Source organism: Thalassophryne amazonica, chromosome 11, assembly GCF_902500255.1.
Source record: "Thalassophryne amazonica chromosome 11, fThaAma1.1, whole genome shotgun sequence".
Taxonomy (NCBI): Eukaryota; Metazoa; Chordata; class Actinopteri; order Batrachoidiformes; family Batrachoididae; genus Thalassophryne; species Thalassophryne amazonica.
Window position 1 is genome coordinate 32,704,891 of NC_047113.1, and position 21,423 is coordinate 32,726,313.

General features: G+C 40.4%; 1 protein-coding gene across 1 annotated transcript in view; it reads left to right on the top strand.

The window, feature by feature from the left end:
- Positions 1-21,423, top strand: part of spock1 (SPARC (osteonectin), cwcv and kazal like domains proteoglycan 1) — a 601,282-nt gene that overhangs the window by 505,312 nt on the left and 74,547 nt on the right. The window contains exon 9 of the mRNA XM_034180928.1: positions 5,220-5,340. Coding sequence (XP_034036819.1) covers positions 5,220-5,340 — 121 coding nt within the window. The remainder of the gene's footprint in view (positions 1-5,219; positions 5,341-21,423) is intronic.

Sequence of the window (21,423 nt, forward strand, 5' to 3'; positions counted from 1 at the left end):
CATTTACAATATGATACAACTAAGTAATGTCTCAGAAAGGGGAAATCAAGGCCTCTCAAAATGCGACACGCACAGACAGACTCATTGAGTCCATTTCAATGGTCCCACTTATTTTATGGGCGGGGGACAAAAATGTAGTTTACTGCAGCTCATTATGCATCCAGTGGAGGATGATGTGGTGTAGCATGACTGTAGACCCTTAAGACTACTCACAACAATATAATGAATATAACTGGCACAGTAAAGGCTCACATGAGTGAGTGCGGTAACAATGACATAATTCACCTTGAAGACAAAAGCAAGAGGAAACGCACACTTTTTTTAGTGAATCAAGTTTAACTGACTAATCAAAAACGCTTTATATATATATATATATATATATATATATATATATATATATATATATATATATATCACTCACCTTCAACCGCCTATCTGGGATCAGGTCACGGGGGCAACAGCTCCAGCGGGGACCCCAGACTTCACACTTCCCTTTCCCGGCCCACATTGACCTCCTCCGCCTCCCGAACTCAGCTCTCACTTTGTGCGTACAAAGACTGAATGGCCCTGAGAAGGGGACCCCCTCACTCCACACTACCGCAGCACATCGCAGAGTTTCTCCCAGGTTACCCAAACATACGCCTTCTCCAAGTCTACAAAACACATGTAGACTGGATGGGCATACTCCCAGGCACCCTCCAGGATCCTTGTGAGAATGAAGAGCTGGTCGGTTGTTTCACGACCACGATGGAACCCACATTGTTCCTCTTCAATCAGAGGTTCGACTGTCGGCCGAACCCTCCTTTCCAGCACCCTGGAGTAGACTTTGCCAGGGAGGCTGAGTAGTGTGATGTCTCTGTAATTGGCACACACTCTCTGGTCCCTGACCCCCGGTGTCCATGACATTGTTCAAGGGTTGCCAACCCTTGAGACACCTAAGACCTTCAGGCCACAGCTCCCCGCTGCAGCTTCAGCAATGGAAGCTTTGAACATTGCCCATTCTGGTTCAATGCCCCCAACCTCCACAGGGATGCAAGAAAAGCTCTGCCAGAGGTGTGAGTTGAAGATCTGTTGGACAGTAGGCTCCTCCAGACATTTCCACTTCATCCACACTATCCGTTTTGGCTTACCAGGTCTGTCCAAAGTCCTCCCCTATCCTCTGATCCAACTCACCACCAGATGGTGATCAGTTGACAGCTTTTCCCATCTCTTCACCTGAGTGTCCAGAACATGCAGCCTCAGATCAGATGATACAATCACAAATTTGATCATCAAACTTGGGACTAGGGTGCTCTTGTACCATGTACACTTATGAGCATCCTTATGTTCGAACGTGGTGTTCATTATGGACAGTACTTGACTAGTACAGAAGTCCAATAACAAGCAACCATTCGGGTTTAGACCGGGGAGGCCGTTCCTCCCAATCACGCCTCTCCAGGTGTCTCTGTCATGGCCCTCGTGTGTGTCGAAGTCCCCCAGCAGAACAACGGAGTCAGCCCCCTACGGGAGCCCCATACAGGACTCCATTCAGGGACTCCAAGAAGGCCGAATACTCCTAACTGCGGTTCGGCTTTGCCTCATTGAATGGAACATTCCAGCTTTCACCTCATGAAATATTTGTGCCATTGAACTCATAAACATTCATATACGAGGTCTGTTAGAAAACTATCCGACCTTTTTATTTTTTGCAAAAACTATATGGATTTGAATCATGTGCGCTTGCATCAGCCAAGCTTGAACCTTTGTGCGCATGCGTGAGTTTTTTCACGCCTGTCGGTTGCGTCATTTGCCTGTGAGCAGGCTTTGAGTGAGCAGTGGTCCACCCACCTCGTCGGATTTTCATTGCGATGAAAATGTCTGAACGATTTGGAGCTTTGCTGCATCAAATTTTTCCAGAAACTGTGAGAGACAGCCAGGTGGAAACCATTCGGAAGATTCAGACGACTTTCAGGGACGATTCTATGGGGATCACACAGATTAAGGAGTGTTACAACCGGTTTAAAGACGGCGCACAATGGCGGAGGGCGCGCCGCACTCCGAGTGGCGATCGACAGGCTGAAACGACTAGATAATTTTCAAAGTGAACACTGTGTTGATTCGGGACATCGTCTGACTACCAGAGAAATGGCAGAAGATGTGGACATAGCACTTTTTCGGCACATTTCACTGTTACAGGAGTTTTTGTCACGGAAAGAGGAGCGGAGGAATTCGCGCATCGGGACAGAGCCGCTAATGGTGGAGAACAAAAAGCAACGCCGTGCATCAATTTTTTCCAGAAACTTTGAGAGACAGCCAGGTGGAAACCATTTGGAAGATTCAGACGGCTTTCAGGGACGATTCTATGGGGATCACACAGATTAAGGAGTGTTACAACCGGTTTAAAGATGGCGCACAATGGCGGAGGGCGCGTCGCGCTCCTATGAGGCTTTATCACGGCGTTGCTTTTTGTTCTCCACCATTAGCGGCTCTGTCCCGATGCGCGAATTCCTCCGCTCCTCTTTCCGTGACAAAAACTCCTGTAACAGTGAAATGTGCCGAAAAAGTGCTATGTCCACATCTTCTGCCATTTCTCTGGTAGTCAGACGATGTCCCGAATCAACACAGTGTTCACTTTGAAAATTATCTAGTCGTTTCAGCCTGTCGATCGCCACTCGGAGTGCGGCGCGCCCTCCGCCATTGTGCGCCGTCTTTAAACCGGTTGTAACACTCCTTAATCTGTGTGATCCCCATAGAATCGTCCCTGAAAGTCGTCTGAATCTTCCGAATGGTTTCCACCTGGCTGTCTCTCACAGTTTCTGGAAAAATTTGATGCAGCAAAGCTCCAAATCGTTCAGACATTTTCATCGCAATGAAAATCCGACGAGGTGGGTGGACCACTGCTCACTCAAAGCCTGCTCACAGGCAAATGACGCAACCGACAGGCGTGAAAAAACTCACGCATGCGCACAAAGGTTCAAGCTTGGCTGATGCAAGCGCACATGATTCAAATCCATATAGTTTTTGCAAAAAATAAAAAGGATGGATAGTTTTCTAACAGACCTCGTGTGTGTATATATATATATATATATATATATAGGCTTTAGGCTCTAGGCTGGACTATTGTAATTCATTATTATCAGGTTGTCCTAAAAGTTCCCTAAAAAGCCTTCAGTTAATTCAAAATGCTGCAGCTAGAGTACTGACGGGGACTAGAAGGAGAGAGCATATCTCACCCATATTGGCCTCTCTTCATTGGCTTCCTGTTAATTCTAGAATAGAATTTAAAATTCTTCTTCTTACTTATAAGGTTTTGAATAATCAGGTCCCATCTTATCTTAGGGACCTCGTAGTACCATATCACCCCAATAGAGCGCTTCGCTCTCAGACTGCAGGCTTACTTGTAGTTCCTAGGGTTTGTAAGAGTAGAATGGGAGGCAGAGCCTTCAGCTTTCAGGCTCCTCTCCTGTGGAACCAGCTCCCAATTCAGATCAGGGAGACAGACACCCTCTCTACTTTTAAGATTAGGCTTAAAACTTTCCTTTTTGCTAAAGCTTATAGTTAGGGCTGGATCAGGTGACCCTGAACCATCCCTTAGTTATGCTGCTATAGACGTAGACTGCTGGGGGGTTCCCATGATGCACTGTTTCTTTCTTTTTTTGCTCTGTATGCACCACTCTGCATTTAATCATTAGTGATCGATCTCTGCTCCCCTCCACAGCATGTCTTTTTCCTGGTTCTCTCCCTCAGCCCCAACCAGTCCCAGCAGAAGACTGCCCCTCCCTGAGCCTGGTTCTGCTGGAGGTTTCTTCCTGTTAAAAGGGAGTTTTTCCTTCCCACTGTAGCCAAGTGCTTGCTCACAGGGGGTCGTTTTGACCGTTGGGGTTTTACATAATTATTGTATGGCCTTGCCTTACAATATAAAACGCCTTGGGGCAACTGTTTGTTGTGATTTGGCGCTATATAAAAAAATTGATTGATTGATTGATTGATATATGTATATATATATATATATATATATATATATATATATATATATATATATATACATATACATATAGTAGTGCATTGCCCATGAGGATCCACAGGCTCTAGATTGTGTAGTGTTTATAAAATAGATCACTGACATTTTTCAAGGTGGGCAATAAATTATGCAAAGATTCTATCATGATTTGGAATGGTTTGTGATTCCAGAATGTTTTTAGAACCTTTGGCGTTAGACCCCAACAGTGTTTAGAAGAATGCAACCCCTTTATTTTCTGTTAATTAATTACTTTTTTCAAGTTAGCTTACTGTCTCAATGTAGTTCTTCTACATTGTTGAGACTCTTGTTTTCATATACACACTATTGTTGTTGTTGTTGTTATTATTATTATTACTACTTCTATTTGTCCAGTCTATGTACAGTCTGTGGTTTGTTGTGCTCTTCTCTCTCTCTGGCTCCCCCACTCCTAAGACAGATCATTTAATATCTTGGAAATGGGACAAGGTGTGGTGCTGTTGTCAACACATTGTATTAAGCAACATTAGTGCTGCTCTCACAGAGGTGACAGGGAGGAAATTATGGATTTGAATTGTAGAGTGAGAAATGAATGTGCTGACAGCATAAAGCCTGTGGAAGGCATGTTTTCTTAAGATGTGCAATATATGGACGTGTATGCATATTCATGATCTCACACTGAGAATCCCTGCTGTCATCATCTCACAAGAAGAATTTACATAACTTGTTTTGATTTTCATTATTCCTCTTGGAAGGATTTTGTAATTGGATTTTTTTTTTCTTTACTTTTTACAACTCGTGCAAACAGCTTCTTACCCCTTCGCTTACCTGAAATGGGAGTTGTACTGTTAAATTACATTCTGAAGCAGTCCATCTTGGTTTTTTGCAAAGCATTTGGTTTGTGCTGCAATGAATAATAAAATGTCACTGGGCATCTTTGCGTCTAATGGTGTGTCTACATGGCTGCCTAATGGACACATGTGTTCATCTAAGATAAATGACCAATCCTGGCTCAGCAAATCTTTTCCTTAGTCAGTTCAACAAAGAAAGTTTCTGCTTTCTTGCAATTACACAACATTTGCACCACAATGCATGTTGTTGGTGCGTATATTTTATACCTGCATAAATGTGCGAATGTCACTGACACTGCTTTTCTTTTTGGAATTGATTTATTCATTTTTTTAGGTTTGGATCTGTAAAATTAAACACACATAACATGCAGTTTTTGTGTGCATTCTGACAGTGCAAGTTGGAGTTCCAGAGCTGCTTGTCTGGAAAGGCAATTTCAGTCAAATGTGAAGGATTGTGTCCTTGTTTGCCTGGTCAGGAGCTCAACAAACCGCCCCACAAGACTGACAAGGCCGGTGAGTTGATGTTTAACTGCTGTCTGACTGTCAAACCCTCTTGGCTGCATGTTTGATACGTGTGAAATCTGTTTCCTTTGTTTGTGAGACAGTAAATATATCAGCTGAGGTTAATTTTGTCAACCATTAAACATTTATTTTAGCTTCTCTGCTGTATGTGAGAATGGGTGGCTGGTTGCTCAGAAAAAAAAGGACAATATTGCATTTATTTTTCCCAGTTTTGAGTTAAGGGAGAAGCCTCAGAAAACAGCTGCTATCTACACCACACACACACACACGCCCGTGTGCACACACAAGAACCTTTTCACGGGTAATCCCTCAAATTCTTCAGTGATTCGCAGTCTTTCCATTCCTTTCCTGTCAGCTCTCCCCTTACTCATATTATTTTCTTCCTCTCCCTTCCTTCATCCCCCCTTTTTCTCTGCCAGCTACAGGGTGCAGTGATGGACTGAGTGTGTGTCTTATTGTTTGTCATGAAAATAGGATTTCAGCAGATGGATGGAGAGATTCTGGAGAAGAAATACAATCTAACACCACACAGAAAGGATAAATTGTTGTTGTCACTTCTTGTGTGTCTGTTGCAAGAGAAGTTCCATCAATCGTATATGTATCCGTCTGTCCGTGTTTCAGTCTGTCTATGTAGCTTGTAACTAGTTCTACATCTGAAATCTTGTATCTAATATCTATCTGCTTTCAGTCTATCTAATATGTTATAACTAGCTGTCAATTTTCTAGCCTCTGTCTATGTAGTCTTTTATTAATCTAGTATCTGATCTCTCTAGTTATGTAGTAAGATATGTACTATCTACTCTCTGTCTCTTTTTGTATGTAGTATAGAGTAGTTACTGAAGGGAGGTGGTAGCATAATGGTTTGCATGTTGGATTGTGGTACCGCCAAGCGAGGTTCATTTAATGAGCACAGCCAAGCTCCCAACTGGCACTCCGAGCAGATGTGCCAAGAAGGTGGACAGACATGTGTGGGCCCTTCTGGACATAAGCATAGTGGTTTTCTTGGCTATCCATGTTAAATAAGAACTTCTTCTTCATCATCATCTCAATTAGGAGTATCTATACTTATCTATATCTTCTTTCCTTGTGTGTGCTTTTATTTGTGTTCATGTACCAGACCAGCTTATGTGTGTTGTTGTTTGTTAAGTGTGTCATGAGGTCGGTCAAGGTTTGAAGGTTTGCTCAGCCCTGCTCGTGACCTAGGGCAGGGAAATACATCTGGAGCTGGGTCCCTGGGCACCATAAAAGGCGACCTCTGCTCCAAATTGGCAATTAGGATGGGTAAAAATGCAGTAAACACATTTCATTGTGCAGGGAGCATGTTCCTTATGTGCATATGACAATAAACTCCTTTTGAATCCTGAATCCTCGAATCCTATACATCAGGGTCGGACTGGGAACAAATTTCGGCCCTAGCAGTTTTCCTCTGGACCAGCCCACTATTGGCCCGACGAATCCACCCCCAAACACGCACACCCACCCGTCCATACCGAACCCCCAATGAACAAATACTATACACCTAAACACCATGAACACACACCTAAACACACACTTTCACTGTCATTTCACCTTGATCATAGTACAAAACGCGGACCCGGCGCCACGAGGGGGTGTCCTGATAATATTAAAGGCAATTACATATTTTGACGAAATTACAAGTTTAAATGACTATATATATATATATATATATATATATATATATATATATATATATAAAACATCATGAGGTTTATGTCACAGAAATCCTACTTTACAATCACACTGCAGTCATTGTTAAATTATTTCCTTTTGCATTTATAATAAACACTTGTATTTATTTAGTGTTTGTTTTTCTGGATGAAATAAGATATAAATAATCTACCAGACTTCAAAAAATATACAAGTTTTCATGTTATTTTATTTGTCTAAAAATAAATGTCTGAGGTTCCTTATGTTAAACAAGAAATTATCTAATCTGAAATAACAGGTGGTTTTAATACAGATGAAAGCTTTCTAAAGAACCATTTATTGATTTATTTAGCTATTTTAATTACAAGTGATCTAAACTTTTTTAACAGTAATCAGAAATTTTGAGGTAACAACAACAAAAAAACATTTCCAATGATTTTTCTTCAGAAAACTGCTCTATAAATGAGCAGTCCTGTCACATGTTAATGTTTTGTACAGATCAGTGGTTTCTGCACCAATCGGATTGGTCCAATCCATTTTGTAGAGATCAGTGGTTTCTGCCACGAGTCTTCCATGTTTTGGCCCAATGCGTCGTTCCTATTGGACAATGCCAAGGTACGTCACAGCTCAGAGTGTCGAAAGTTGGCGCACCTCACCTCGACAGAACACCGGCTCTGTGTGGAATGCAGGAGATCACTTGACCGAGCATCTATACATTCAAATAATAATTAAACAAAATACTGTCATCACTCTTCACTCTTAGTTAGTCTCTTACAACGGTGCAGCGTAAATACACGAGCTTTACAGGAGCGCACATCTCCTCCGGTGCGCACTTTTTTGGGGGGGGGGCGACCCTGCCCCCCTGTGATATAGTCTGACAAAACGGAAGCAAAAGCACACAAGCGGAAAAAAGTTTTTGTGTCTCCAAAGTGTGTGTGTGAGTGAGTGAGTGAGTGAGTGAGTGAGTGAGAGTGTGAGAGAGAGAGAGAGAGAGAGAGAGAGATAATGTGTAACCACTGCTAAGATTCACACATCAGCAAATTAAGGAGCTGAAGTCCGTAGCTGTTGCATTTAAAGATTAACAAAAGTAAAGCACAGTTAATTAAGATAAAAGAAATGATTCTAACCTTGTAATCAGTAGGAGAGTGGAGAGAAGTCCATGCGCCGAGGACTTAATCCATTCACAGGGGCGGGAGTGGCCGCCTGCTCTTCCTGCAATCTGATTGGCCACCCTGTATGCTTCTCTATTGTCATTGGCTGTTGGTTATGTCAATCATTGTGCTCGATGTAAGTCTCCGTAGTGTGATCAAATGGAAACAAAACTGAAACCTAGAATAAGACTGCGCCGTGTATGAAACACTACAGAACTTTTATTTTGACACAAATTCAGGAAGTGGCTCTGCAGCTGCGCCGAGTAAATGCTGTAGCTTCACCGATCACAGACTTTCCTCGTGTTGACAGCAGCGCGTGGTTCAAGAACACTGTATATTTCCATAATCTCTATAAATATGGGAGGGCCGGCCCACGCGGCCCACCGGGCAAATGCCCACAATCACAGATTATCAGTCCGAGCCTGCTATACATCGTGTATCTGTTAATCTAGTATGTGGCAGCTATCGTGTATCTATCAGTCTATCTTATATCTCCATTTAGAATCTAGTATCTATCTTTGTAGTATAGTCTCTACCTGTCTAAGTTTAGGTACCTAGTACTGTAGTACTCTATCGATTTTCTATTGTCCGTCTGTCTGGGACCCATCCAGTGGTGGGCACAGCTAACCAAAAAGTTAGCTTTGATGACAGTTAATCCGCTAACTGAAAAGCTTACTTTTATAAAGCGAAACCGATAAACCCTAAAATGTTTAGCGGAAGTTACAGATAAAAGCTAAACCGATAACTTTCAGTATTGATTTCAGTACACTAGCAGCAACTGACACAACAATGAGCCAGCGCTTCTGTGCCAGATCAGCCTCCTCTCAGCAAAAGAGTCCTGGTGACCATAAAAAAAATGAAAGTGAAGAGCAAAGGGAAGAGGGAGGGGAAAATAAAGACAATTTCTCTTCACACCATACAGACTCACCGCCATATCACCTAAGTTATGCACAGGCAGTCAGTTTTGACTTATGAATATAATTTTAAACAAATTAATTCCGGACAATTTATTTAAACTAACATCACATCTGTCGTTTTATAAAGTGAAAATATCAGCTATATGTTTTCATAAGTAATTCACTAATTTTGAAGATTTTAACATTTAGACACACATGCCACAGTGCATTTAGATTAGATTTAGATTTATATCTGCACATTGTTTTTTGTTTTGTTTTTTGTTTGTTTGTTTGTTTGTTTACTTTCACTTTTGATGCTCTGTGTGCTTCTTACACTGTGTGCTACTGTCCAATGCTGCTGGAACCTCAATTTCCTTGAGGGAGTCTTCCCAAGGGATTAATAAAATTCTATCTAATCTAATCTAATCTACATGCATTCTTTATCTAGTATCCAGTGAGGTTCTGTCTATCTCTTGTCTAGTATTTGACTAATATCTAACATTAATCTCTTATCCACTATAGGGTCTATCTATCGAGTATGTAGTTCCTATTTAGTGTCTACTGTCAATGTAGTATCTAGTCTCTATCTAGTATCTACTGCTAACGATACATCTAGTACCTGGTCTCCATCTTATATCTTCTGTCAATGTTATATCTAGTATCTAGTCTCTGTTTATGTGCTGTGTGTTTGTCTAGTACGCATTATCTGTCTATCTGGACTTAATGCGTCCATCTATTATGAGTCTTACTGATATCTGTCTGTCTGTCTTCTATTCAGTCTATGTCAATATAGTATGTATTATCTATCTATCTAGTACTACCCAATTTGTACTCTGTCCTATTAAGTATAGTGTGTGTCTCATGTCTGTGGTGTTGCTTGTGACTACACACAGTGTATCACAGTACCTTGAGGGCAAATCACAGATTTTTTTTTCTAATCACTCTCTAATTAAGACTGTAATTATATGTGTCCTGAAGTTCATCACTTGCATTTTATACAAAAGGAAAGTGTCTGCTAATTAGTGATTGCACTCTCTTTATCTTACTTTTCTGTCATTAGTTTAAGGTTGAATGATGGAGGGAACAGAGAGCGGTGCTGTAAGGGAGGAGCTTTTCTTTTTTGTATTGTTTTTTGCTTCTTTTTCAGCCAATATAACAGCTGTCTAATTAATTTCTTTCCATCTTTGCTCAGTAGAACCTTTGGTTTGTTGGTTGGTTGAGAGCTTTGGTGTGGGAGTTCAGAGAGTGGACAGGTATATGAATGAAAATGAAAATGAAAATGAAAAACTGTTTATTTCGAACATTTGATACAACAACAATTACAAGATAGATCAGTAAAGACAACAACAAAAAAGTTCCTACTGTGTACCCAACATGTCCGAAAAGGGGTAGGGTGAAGCATCAGCTTATTTATCCCTACCCCTTTTTCCCCACAACCAGTAATACCCTTTGCCACATATACACATAGATTCCTACACACCTAAACCGATATCAATATATATATATACATATATATACACATACACATACATATATACATACACACATCAACATACATACACATATACATACACATATATACACATATACATATATACACATATATATACACAAACATAAATATACACCTACACATACCTACTTACATACAAAATACTATATATTTACAAGCCGAAGCAAAAAACAAAAACACCCTAACCCTCATTACCCTTCCTCCTCCCTATACCCAGAAAAAAACATATTTTTGTACCGCTGTTTGAACTGGTTCATGCTTGGACATTGCTTGAGCCCCACTCCCAATCTGTTCCACATCCTCACCCCACAGACAGAAATACAGAAACCTTTTAATGTTGTTCGTGCCCACTTATGCTTTAAATTAAATTTCCCCCTCAGACTGTAATCCCCTGATCTGTTAAAAAACATATTTTTAATATTTGCTGGAAGTAAATTGTTTCTTGCTTTATACACAATTTGTACTGTTTGAAAATGAACCAAGTCTGTGAATTTTAAGAATTTGGATTGTAAAAATAGTGGATTTGTATGATCTCTATAGCCAGTATTATGAATAATTGTTATAGCTCTTTTCTGCATTACTGATAGTGATTGTGTTGTACCTTTATAAGTATTACCCCATACCTCTGCACAGTACTGTAAATATGGTAAAACCAGTGAGTAGTAAAGAATGCAGAGTGAGTTGTGGTCCAGAATATGTTTTGCTTTGTTTAGAACTGAAATGCTTCTTGACAGTTTACTTTGTATGTTTTATATGAGTCTTCCAGTTTATCTTATCATCTATTATCACCCCCAGAAACTTATTTTCATGTACCCTTTCAATATCTACCCCCTCGACTTGTAACTGAACCTGTATGTCTGTATTACAATAGCCAAATAACATGTATTTTGTTTTACTTAAGTTTAATGATAATTTGTTTCTGTCAAACCATATTTTCAATTTTCCCATTTCTATACTGATCCTCCTCAGTAACTCCTGCAAATCCCCCCCTGAACAAAAAATGCTTGTGTCATCTGCAAATAATACTAATTTTAATATTTTGGAAACATTGACAATATCATTTATATAAATTAGAAACAGTTTTGGACCCAATACTGACCCCTGTGGGACGCCACAAGCATTGTCCAAGCATGATGATGTATATTCCCCCAACTTCACAAACTGTTTTCTGTTACTTAAGTAGCTTCTCACCCAGTGCAACACCAACCCCCTAATCCCATACTGTTCAAGTTTATTGATTAATATGTCATGATTAATTGTATCAAAAGCCTTTTTAAGGTCTATAAATATTCCAACTGAATGTAATTTGTGGTCTATGGCGTTTGTAATCTCCTCAACTGATTCTATTAATGCAAGTGATGTTGAACTATGTGCTCTGAATCCATATTGACTATCAGTAAGTAATTTATGTTTATTTATGAATTTGTCTAATCTATTATTGAATAACTTTTCTAATAATTTGGAAAATTGTGGAAGCAAAGAAACAGGTCTATAATTTGTGAAGTGGTGTCTATCCCCAGTCTTATACAGCGGCACAACCTTAGCTATTTTCATTTGATTGGGAAATTTACCGGTTTGAAATGATAAGTTACAGATGTATGTTAATGGTTCTACAATCCATTCAATGACCTGTTTTACCACCACCATATCAATTTCATTTAAATCGGTAGATGTTTTATATTTACAATTATTCACAATGTCTATAATTTCATTTCCATCCACTGCTGTGGAAAGATCTATTTCCAGAACAGCTATTTGTCCATAAGCTGAACTGGTTCTCCATAACGACTGTATTTATGCACTTTCTGCATGAAATGAGCCAAAGTCTGACTTCCTCTCCCTCTCATGTCATGTTTGGGGTTTTTATTTTTAAGTACATCATGTCTTCCTTCCATTTATTGGACAACAAGCATGTGTGCATCTTGGGGAAGAAAAGAAAAGAATCACACCAGGCTCCTGTTAAAAACAGGTGCATTCACACAACACAGAGGTGTTTTACAGCAAACAGATGTTAGTGGGTTATGCTTCCTGGATGACACTGATGGAAAACATATGGTTGTTGTTGTTCATTCGCCTGCTCCCGGTTTTGTTCGGAGTCGCCACAGCGGATACAGCCAGATCCGCATTGGTAATTGGCACAAGTTTTATGCCGGAAGCCCTTCCTGATGCAACTCCAGTTTTACCTGGAGAAACACACACAGCCACTGGTGTTCCAAAAAGGTCTCCCATCCAAGTACTAACCAGATCCTGCTCTGCTTAGCTTCTGAGATCTGACGGGATCAGGCTGACACAGAGCAGACCGGCTGCATGGAAAACATATAGTGATTAAAAAACAAAAAAAACAGTGGTGCATGAGAGGGGTGGCAACAGAAAAAGAGGGCGACGACAAAAGAAGCGTATGATGCAGGCTGAAAGAAAATATTGCGTTATGATGATCCTAAAGCCCCCGTCACACATAGCAAGAATGTGCCGGAGCCATGCCCAACATGGCAGGTATTGCCATAATCCGACGCAGTCAGAGGAAAAAAAAGAGGTGTGGTCACCCGTGTCAGAACGCAGACAGACTGCCTCGTCCATACCTGTCAGATCGCATCCAAAGCGTATGTGCTGTCAGACGGCTATAAAAGATGCTGCAGACTGCCCGATCTCCAAATTTCTGGATGGCAAACACGGGACTGGAGCACTGTGTTCCTCCCTTTGCACAGGGCCTGTATTGGACATCAAAGAACAACCAACGCATGCATGTGTGCATGTGCTCAGCTGTCACTGGATAGTTTTACTGCCAGCTAACCATTGCTGAGAGTCAAAGGACACCTTTACTTAAACGTTTGCAGTGAGCTTTCCCACTATTCATCAGAGGCAGCCTTTCGAGCAACTTTAATTTTTTTTTTCCCCCCCACAACGCAACTCTACATATTGATTTCTGGTTGAATTATCACATGAGATTTATTTATGGCATTGTTGTTTCCGGCATTCCACCACAGGCTGTGTGGTCCTGGCTCCTGATGCACTGCAAAATGCTCCTGGATGTGAGATTCATGTTTCATATGTTGTCATGATGAAACAGTTCCACGTCATATGTCTGACAGAATTAAATGTGATCAAGCAATAATTTGTTTATTACAGCGGTGAGATCTGTTCAGCTCTGAGCCTCTGACAGCTGCCATGGTGTCACAGATCTGATGGGCACAATAGTTTACATTATTTATGTCGCCCATGGGGAGGAATATTATCTGTACTGTAAGGTCTATTATGGATATAACAGCCAGTCCAGATCTGCAGCACCGTGTGCTGTGCCACACATTGACCCACAGTGGAAACAGTGCTTTCGGTTTGTTTGCGCTGTGTTCACATCGCCTGCACATGGATGGCTGCGTGCCACAATGGTTCCTTTGCTCTCCAGGGGGAGTTAGGATTAGGGGACAGTGGAGGTGGACATTATAAGTGGATAAGTGGCATGTGCAGGTCACACCGGCAGGCTTTGCCATGCCCGATCCATCTCGAGGTTCCCTCATACGTATTCAAATCATTTCGGATCATGTTTATCTCACCTTCAGAATATTTAAATTGTGCTCAGATGGCGCTCAGACCGCCGTCGGATAGGTGTCCCATCTCAACGGTTTTGAACATGTGCATCATACTCGGGGCCGCCGGACGATTTTGACCAACTGTGTGGACTTCAGTAGATGGCTGTCAGAACATTTTGGAACTGAAATCTGACACTTTTCGGACACTTGCTGGTTTGTCATTCTGACACCATTCTGCCTGATTCTGCCTATGTGTGATGGGGGTATAAGGAATATCAAGCCTTTACACATTGGGTAGTAAATGTTAGGCGCACAGATGAAAAATCATTCTTTCCATTCTGTTCCAGTAAAGTCGGTCTAAATCAGGGGTGGGCAGTCATGTGCCATAAAGGGCCGCGACACTGCAGGTTTTCCATGCAACCAATCGCCTCAACAGGTGATTTCATTAATGATCAGGTGTCTTAGCAGGTGATTTCACTGACAACCAGGTGTTTATGTTCACAGCAGAAGCTCATCAGCAACCCACCTGCTGAGGTGACTGGTTACGTGGAAAACCTGCAGTGTCTCAGCCCTCGATGCCCACCCCTGGTCTAAATGATCTTTATGCTATAATTTTGGTAAAAATATACAAAAGTCCATTTCACAGAGTTCAACTCAAAAAAAAAAAAAAAAATCAAAATCTACCCAGCAGCGAAATATAAACCTGAAGAAAAAAAAATGGCATTTAGAGTTTTTTTTCAAAGAGAAGGGGAACGCCACATGATCCATCTGCTCAGCTTTCACAACCTATAGCAGCATGTAAACAACACGGCTCTCTGGCTAAAGAAGTGGAAATTCAATGCTTTTTTCCCCACTTTAAATATGTAAATAATGAGAAATCCACCCCAGTGACCACAGCGAGGTGGATTAAGGTTGTTGATTCCTGTAAATTCTGGTAAAATGGAGGGAAGTTCTTTCATGATGTTGTCACAAAACACCCCGACTTCGAGTTTCATCCGGCGTATCATCGTTGATTCACCAACATAAATTTGACCGCCAAGGTACATTAGGAGAATACTTCATAATAATTTAGGGCTCATTGTTGATGGAGTACTTGAAAGGCCCTGTTCACCTGTTTAAAGGATCTTCCTTTACATGTACGTAGATACTTATGGTCACTGTACAAAGCAGAGAACATCCATACAGTACGTGTAGATTTAGTATGTTTTTAATTGAATACATTTGTACCCAGAAATTATAAACATGATCCACCTCACTCCTCAGGCTGAAAAGAGTGAAGCATTGAAGACAGATGAGTGTTAAGCTACAGTCTACACAAGTCCAACATGTCTAAAAACATGCAGGAAAAAAACATTAAATGAGATCCAGATTAACCAGATTACCAAGAATAATTTACAATATGCAAATGGATCAACAAAATTCTCGTGCTTGTTTGACCCAAACATATACATGTATTAGTTATTAATTATTATATCATGGCCAGCGCATATGAGGCTGTTTTGAATCCAAACGACACCAAAGGAAGCCAGTCTGTCTCTGCTGATGCTCTCAATAGAAGTCCAAGAGGAACGGAAACTGAAAGGCAGGTCGATAATACGCGTACACGTCGATGTCCATGAATTGTCACCTCTAATATAATATAATGCTGACACCATACGTGTGCACCATTTTCATTGATTTCTTGTCAGAAATTTTCAAAGTTCCACTCCAATTTTCTCCCATTTGTGCAGCTTTTCAAATTTGACATGTTCATATTTTAATGTACAACCAGTGTTATTTTCAACAAGACTGAATCAACTGGAACGGGAATTTGTTCCTGGGAGTATTCTCGTGTTGAATACATGGATCGCTTACGTGTCTTTGTTTCGTTCACCCGCGGTCGTTTGTGTGTGTGTGTGGGGGGGGTTATTGATGGTTGATCAGCTGACTGTTTGTTGTGGTTAGCTCCATTAGCTAACCATCACTATGTTTGTTGATGGAATAAGTGTGCTTTTTTGTTTTTTTTGTTGTTGTTTGTTTGGTTTGTGTTGCTTTTTTGTTTTTTTTTGTCCACAAATAATGCTTGCAACATGGTAACTATCATGACCAAAGTGGTAGGACCCGCAATGAAGACTCCTTGACAAGGCCTGGGTGTAAAAGAAATCATGGTCTTTAATTGAGGCTCAGGTTCGGTACCCAGGTGATCAGTCAGTGTAGCAGAAGCACAAACAGTGTCAGGCAAAAACACAGTCATGGATAAGCAGGGTTCAGAGGCACGAGCAGACACAAACATCAGCAGAGGTGTCAAATCCAGCTTCAGTATTTAAAAACCCTCCCATACGTTGCTTCTACCTGTGCACCTAAAACAGGTGATCTCAATAATTAGCTCATCCACCTGCCTGAAGAGCTGAACTAATTATAATCAGCTGGTTTATTGGGAAGATGGAACAAATATGTGGCTGGACTTTTACTTTCTGAAGCTGGATTTGACACCTCTGGACATCAGAGATGAGGCAAAAGACACAGCCAAAAATACAAAGCAGGATCTGGATACACGGCAAGCAAAAAACAGGACTGGACACAGACCAGGTGAGTGTACAAAGATAACAAAGGAGCAGGGGTGTGGTGGCTGGGAGGCGATTAAATAAAACAGGAGTTAACAAGGTGCACCTGAGGAACAATCTAGAAAGGGGTGTGGCTAGTGAACAAAGATTTAACACTGTGCAAGATGGGGAGGAAGAGAGTGCACAAAGTGAAGTGATGTAGAATACAAAGATGTGTGAGCAGATGCCAAGAGTGAAAGAAAACACAGAGCAGACGGAAACAAAGTGAAAGACATGAGACAGGTGCAGAGTTGTGACCTGCAGGGCAAGAGTGCGGTGATCAGAGGGAGACTGTGATAACAATGAAGCTGGGTGTGAATACATGAGAAGTGAGATGAGTGCAGACAAAGACAGGATCAGACAGACAGGTGTGAGTGAGCAATGAAAGGAATTACTGACATGACAACTAATGACTATACAAAGGAAATATGAACAGTAATAAAAACTTGAGCAAACACAGAAGATACTAAACACAGAAGATAAACTGCACAAAAACTGATCCGAAAATAATAAGAAATAAAACACTAAGACAAAAATAAACTGGAACAGACTGAAAAATAAACTATACGTAAAAGAGACTAAGTGATAACAAAACCTGGCATTAAAGCACTACAGATAACAACAGAAATGTGAACAGCAAAAATAAGCAGATGATACCTAAAAGATAAATTAATGAACAATAACAGAGAATAAACCAGGATGAAAATAAACAACTAATAACTCAAAGCTGGGACAGAAAGAGAACAGAAAGGGGGGGAAAATGGGCTCAACACCCACATCAGACAGGTACCTCTGCTACTTAAAGCAAATATTTAATCATCCAATCATGTGACAGAAACTCCAGGCCCGGATCCAGACCGGTTTGGACCGATGCACTTGGCATCGGTCAGATTTTTTTACGCGTCATTCGTCATCGGTAAAAAAAAAACTAGAATAATCCCGAATAGTGCCGAACGTGTCCCCGCGGTGAACACAGCGTTTGATTTGATCCCACAATGCACCACACAGGTGTACACAGGAAAATTCAAACCGGATCAAACAAACATAGCGTCAGTCCAGTCGAGTCAATGATCATGGCATCCAGGAAAAAAGTTGTGCAAGGGAAATTGGACGCTTATTTCTAGAGATGGGTATTGAGAACCGGTTCCTTTCGGGTATTGTAAAGAAATGATTCGATCCACCGACATCAATAAGCTTTTTGCTTAACGATTCCCTTATCGGTCCTTCAGAGTGGCTGTTGTTTTGGGGGGTGATTGTTCTGGAAAATGATCATTTCTCGACATTGATTACAGACCTGCAGCGGGTGTGTAATCAACTTTTCTGCAAAGCGGCTTTGCTTTGAACCTTGAAGCAATCAAAGCAGTGATTCGCAGATCCATCAATCTGGGATTCATGGATTCAATTTTATTTCGCTTTATCGTAATTTTTCCCCGTTAAAACCCTGAAGAGCATATGTCTGTGAGTAATATTTAATATTTTTTATGTTAAACCGACTTGTTATGGTCTTCTGAAACAGTTGGTAGATGTATTTTATAACTTAAAAACGGGACCGATGCTAACGCGTTAGAATGTCTATGGCGTTTTTAATGTTAAAGTTAGCATTAAGCTGTTTGCATCAGCACGTTTGTGTTGATTTGTTTTCTGTGTAATTAATGGCTCAGTGTTCGTTGTCGTAAGAGTCAAATTGTAATTTTTTTTATTTATTTTTATTCATATATTAATAATAATAGCAACAACAATAATAGTCTACATAATAGACAATAATAGTCAATAATAAAAGACTAATAATGTTACAGTACAATTTTAGAGAAACAGACAAAAAGAACCTAATGAAATGAAACAACAGAAAAGATAAAACCATGTAACAATGAAAATAAATAAATACATATAGAAATAAGTGTTTCCTGTGAACGCCTAGTGACTCTTACACCTCCACTTCATCCCTGTTTTATTTAAGTTTAATGACAATTTGTTTCAGTCAAACCATATTTTAAATTTATTTCTTCAGTGATTTCCTCCAGAACTATCTGCCAAGCTAGAAAACTGCTGCATCCTAGTAAGATCAGAATACTACTGGAATGAATTTGAATAAGGAAATTGTTTTTTTTGTTTGTTTTTTTTTCCTCACCAAAATGGATGCTGCACTCACTATAGTTTATTGTCTTGAATAGTCCCAGATTGCATTTCAGAGCTTCTGGAATTCAAACATTTCCGTGCGAGTGGTGTTGGGGGTAATTTTGGGTTTCAGCTTTTTTTGATTTTCACCACATTCATCCCTGAATATGTCAATCGTGAGTCACTCCTCTATTCTGTTCACACAGCTCCAAACATTGTGCGGTTCTCTGTCGAGTCAAGTTAGAATGATAGAGTCCAGTTGGAATTAATAAATTTAAAGCGAAACGCCGTTTAAATCAAATGACACCTCTTTCCAAACATTGTAATACAAACTGCAATCAATCAAAATGTTTTTCCTCCCAAAACAAGACGTCCTGCGCTGATGTGACGCAGCTGGCTGAGCTCAGCTCAGAGGTGTGGAGAGACATTTATGCCAAAGTGTCTGAAAGGAAATGCTTTTGACAAAAACTACAGATTTTATTTATTTTTATTTATGTCCAGAGATCAAGGATCTATTTATTTATTTATTTATTTATTTATATAGCGCCAAATCACAACAAACAGTTGCCCCAAGACGCTTTATATTGTAAGGCAAGGCCATACAATAATTACGGAAAAACCCCAACAGTCAAAACGACCCCCTGTGAGCAAGCACTTGGCGACAGTGGGAAGGAAAAACTCCCTTTTAACAGGAAGAAACCTCCAGCAGAACCAGGCTCAGGGAGGGGCAGTCTTCTGCTGGGACTGGTTGGGGCTGAGGGAGAGAACCAAGAAAAAGACATGCTGTGGAGGGGAGCAGAGATCAATCACTAATGATTAAATGCAGAGTGGTGCGTACAGAGCAAAAAGAGAAAGAAACATTCAGTGCATCATGGGAACCCCCCAGCAGTCTATAGTCTATAGCAGCATAACTAAGGGATGGTTCAGGGTCACCTGATCCAGCCCTAACTATAAGCTTTAGCAAAAAGAAAAGTTTTAAGCCTAATCTTAAAGTAGAGAGGGTGTCTGTCTCCCTGATCCGAATTGGGAGCTGGTTCCACAGGAGAGGAGCCTGAAAGCTGAAGGCTCTGCCTCCCATTCTACTCTTACAAACCCTAGGAACTACAAGTAAGCCTGCAGTCTGAGAGCGAAGCGCTCTATTGGGGTGATATGGTACTACGAGGTCCCTAAGATAAGATGGGACCTGATTATTCAAAACCTTATAAGTAAGAAGAAGAATTTTAAATTCTATTCTAGAATTAACAGGAAGCCAATGAAGAGAGGCCAATATGGGTGAGATATGCTCTCTCCTTCTAGTCCCTGTTAGTACTCTAGCTGCAGCATTATGAATTAACTGAAGGCTTTTCAGGGAACTTTTAGGACAACCTGATAATAATGAATTACAGTAGTCCAGCCTAGAGGAAATAAATGCATGAATTAGTTTTTCAGCATCACTCTGAGACAAGACCTTTCTAATTTTAGAGATATTGCGTAAATGCAAAAAAGCAGTCCTACATATTTGTTTAATATGGCACTTTGAATGACATATCCTGATCAAAAATGACTCCAAGATTTCTCATAGTATTACTAGAGGTCAGGGTTAATGCCATCCAGAGTAAGGATCTGGTTAGACACCATGTTTCTAAGATTTGTAGGGCCAAGTACAATAACTTCAGTTTTATCTGAGTTTAAAAGCAGGAAATTAGAGGTCATCCATGTCTTTATGTCTGTAAGACAATCCTGCAGTTTAGCTAATCTTCAATTAGTGATGAGTAGTAAGATGTCCTAGCTTTACAGAGGGCTTTTTTATAGAGTAACAGACTCTTTTTCCAGGCTAAGTGAAGATCTTCTAAATTAGTGAGACACCATTTCCTCTCCAACTTACGGGTTATCTGCTTTAAGCTGCGAGTTTGTGAGTTATACCACGGAGTCAGGCACTTCTGATTTAAAGCTCTCTTTTTCAGAGGAGCTATAGCATCCAAAGTTGTCTTCAATGAGTATGTAAAACTATTGACGAGATACTCTATCTCACTTACAGAGTTTAGGTAGCTACTCTGCACTGTGTTGGCATATGGCATTAGAGAACATAAAGAAGGAATCATATCCTTAAACCTAGTTACAGCGCATTCTGAAAGACTTCTAATGTAATGAAACTTATTCCCCACTGCTGGGTAGTCCATCAGAGTAAATGTAAATGTTATTAAGAAATGATCAGACAGAAGGGAGTTTTCAGGGAATACTGTTAAGTCTTCAATTTCCATACCATAAGTCAGAACAAGATCTAAGATATGATTAAAGTGGTGGGTGGACTCATTTACATTTTGAGCAAAGCCAATTGAGTCTAATAATAGATTAAATGCAGTGTTGAGGCTGTCATTCTCAGCATCTGTGTGGATGTTAAAATCGCCCACTATAATTATCTTATCTGAGCTAAGCACTAAGTCAGACAAAAGGTCTGAAAATTCACAGAGAAACTCACAGTAACGACCAGGAGGACGATAGATAACAAATAAAACTGTTTTTTTGGGACTTCCAATTTGGATGGACAAGACTAAGAGTCAAGCTTTCAAATGAATTAAAGCTCTGTCTGGGTTTTTGATTAATTAATAAGATGGAATGGAAGATTGCTGCTAATCCTCCGCC